This window comes from Bubalus bubalis, chromosome 23 (genome assembly GCF_019923935.1).
Source record: "Bubalus bubalis isolate 160015118507 breed Murrah chromosome 23, NDDB_SH_1, whole genome shotgun sequence".
Lineage (NCBI taxonomy): Eukaryota > Metazoa > Chordata > Mammalia > Artiodactyla > Bovidae > Bubalus > Bubalus bubalis.
Genome location: NC_059179.1, coordinates 40,610,277 through 40,612,189, shown reverse-complemented (window position 1 = coordinate 40,612,189; position 1,913 = coordinate 40,610,277). Strand labels below are relative to the sequence as shown.

At 51.9% G+C, this 1,913-nt stretch overlaps 1 protein-coding gene across 1 annotated transcript in view; it reads right to left on the bottom strand.

Annotated features, from left to right (window-relative positions):
* Positions 1 to 665: 665 nt before the first annotated feature.
* PLPP4 (phospholipid phosphatase 4) overlaps positions 666 to 1,913 on the bottom strand; it is a 142,448-nt gene continuing 141,200 nt past the window's right edge. Inside the window, exon 7 of the mRNA XM_006063532.4 lies at positions 666 to 1,207. Coding sequence (XP_006063594.1) covers positions 1,008 to 1,207 — 200 coding nt within the window. The 3' untranslated portion in view covers positions 666 to 1,007. The remainder of the gene's footprint in view (positions 1,208 to 1,913) is intronic.

Sequence of the window (1,913 nt, the reverse complement as noted above, 5' to 3'; positions counted from 1 at the left end):
ATGCGAAGAGCATTTGAAAAGACCCTGATGCTGGGAAAGATTGAGGGCAGGAGGAGAAGGGGACAACAGAGGATGAGATGGTTGGATGGCATCACCGACTCAATGGACATGGGTTTGGGTGGACTCTGGGAGTTGGTGATGGACAGGAAGGCCTGGCGTGCTACGGTTTATGGGGTCGCAAAGAGTCAGACAGGACTGAGTGACTGAACTGACTGATGGCCTTCATACATTGTTCCCTGACCTCCTCCCTCTCTTTATTCCATAAAAGGAACCAGCACCCACACCCCATAAGACAGTGCTGTAGGGCATTAGTCCACCATCTCCTTGGATGCCTGACTTTCCAGATAAAGTCACTATTCCTTGCCTCAACACCTTGTCTCCCAATTATTGGCTCAGTGGGATGACCAGACTGAGCTTGGACTTGGTAACAGATTCAGTGATTCAAAGAGCCCTAGCAATGTCAAGGCTGCAGCTCCAGGCTGCAACTCCATTTCAGAGCTGTGATCAGCTGACAGTTCTCAAAGGCTGTCAGTCTCCACCCGCAGCTCAGTACCTAGAACCACGGCAGCTAGAGCTGGGCCGGCTCCCCACGCTGGGGGTGGATGTGAAACTCACCGCAGCCCCGAATGATCTGTGCACTGGACCGCCAACACCATGTCTTCCAGGTGGGAGGTTTTATTATGTTTTACAACCATGAAAACAGAGGACGGTGGCCGTGACGGCAAACATCTCGAAGGAGGAATCGACCAAGCTGCACCCGCCCACCCCGGCAGCCTCCTTCCACGTGTCTCTCACAAAATGTTCCTGGGCCCTTCTCTTGACCAGTTCAGGAGAGCTGAAAGTAGACATGGAATGTAGCAGGATCATCGTCAACAAAATGGGAGCGGAAGGAGAACTTGGAGAAACAACGAATGAGAAACATGTTACAGAAAACCTCTTCTACTGTGTGATGAGGTCGGGGTGGAGGAGCGAGGCCTGGGCTCAGAGTCCGTCCCCCGAGGTCTGGGTCATACGGGGCCCTCGGTGATGCCCTCCAGGGGCAGGCTGGGCGCGCTGTCGGCCGTGGGCCTTTCGTCTTTCTTCAGCGAGGGCGGGACTCGGAGACTGACATAGGGTTTGTGACAGGCTGTGTTGGCCAGAGGCGGGTAGTGCTGTCTGTAGCAAATGTAGGCAAAAATGAGGCCAATGACGCCGCCAACAAACGAATCTAGGGCAGAAGAGCAGAACCAGGAGAAATGCATTATGATTCATTCAAATGAGGCCAGCTGTGTTTTCCAGAAAGCACTTTCCTACCGATTTCGGTGACTGGTTTGCTGATGAAACCCCTCGAAAGACTAGAAGGGGAGAGAAACGACACTGGAGGTGTACATCTTGGTGGCCTCCGCAAACCCTTACCATTTCTAGAACTTAAACATCCCCTTTGCCGTGTGCACTTGATTCTTCTCATTATTGATGGAATACGCAGCAGCGCACGGCACAAACTCAGAACTGCATTCTTGATTTTGAAAATCAATTCTAAATTCTGGAAGAAGAATTCCAGCCATCTCCAGGGGATGTAAATACCCTCGGGGGCTGTCATTTTTCTTTAGCAAGTTTCTGCTGGAGTCCTGCAATGTCGCTGGTGCACCACGGAAAGCCAGCGGGCATGCTGGCCTCCTCCTCAAAGTTAAGTGATTTCCCAGGGATGGAATAAAACTTCTGAGTCACAAAGTGAATACAACATTTTATGCTGCACCAGGGTGGGCAAATTTGACACTCCTAGTGGGAGGGGCCTAAACCCTCCTACAAGCTGCAGATTTTATCAAATCAGAAGACGTGGTGGGGGGCCCCCACAGACAAAGTAGGAGAGGGAACCTGTGGGCAAAACAGGCCCTTCCACCACCTCTGGACCCCATGCTAAAGAGGGCATTCAG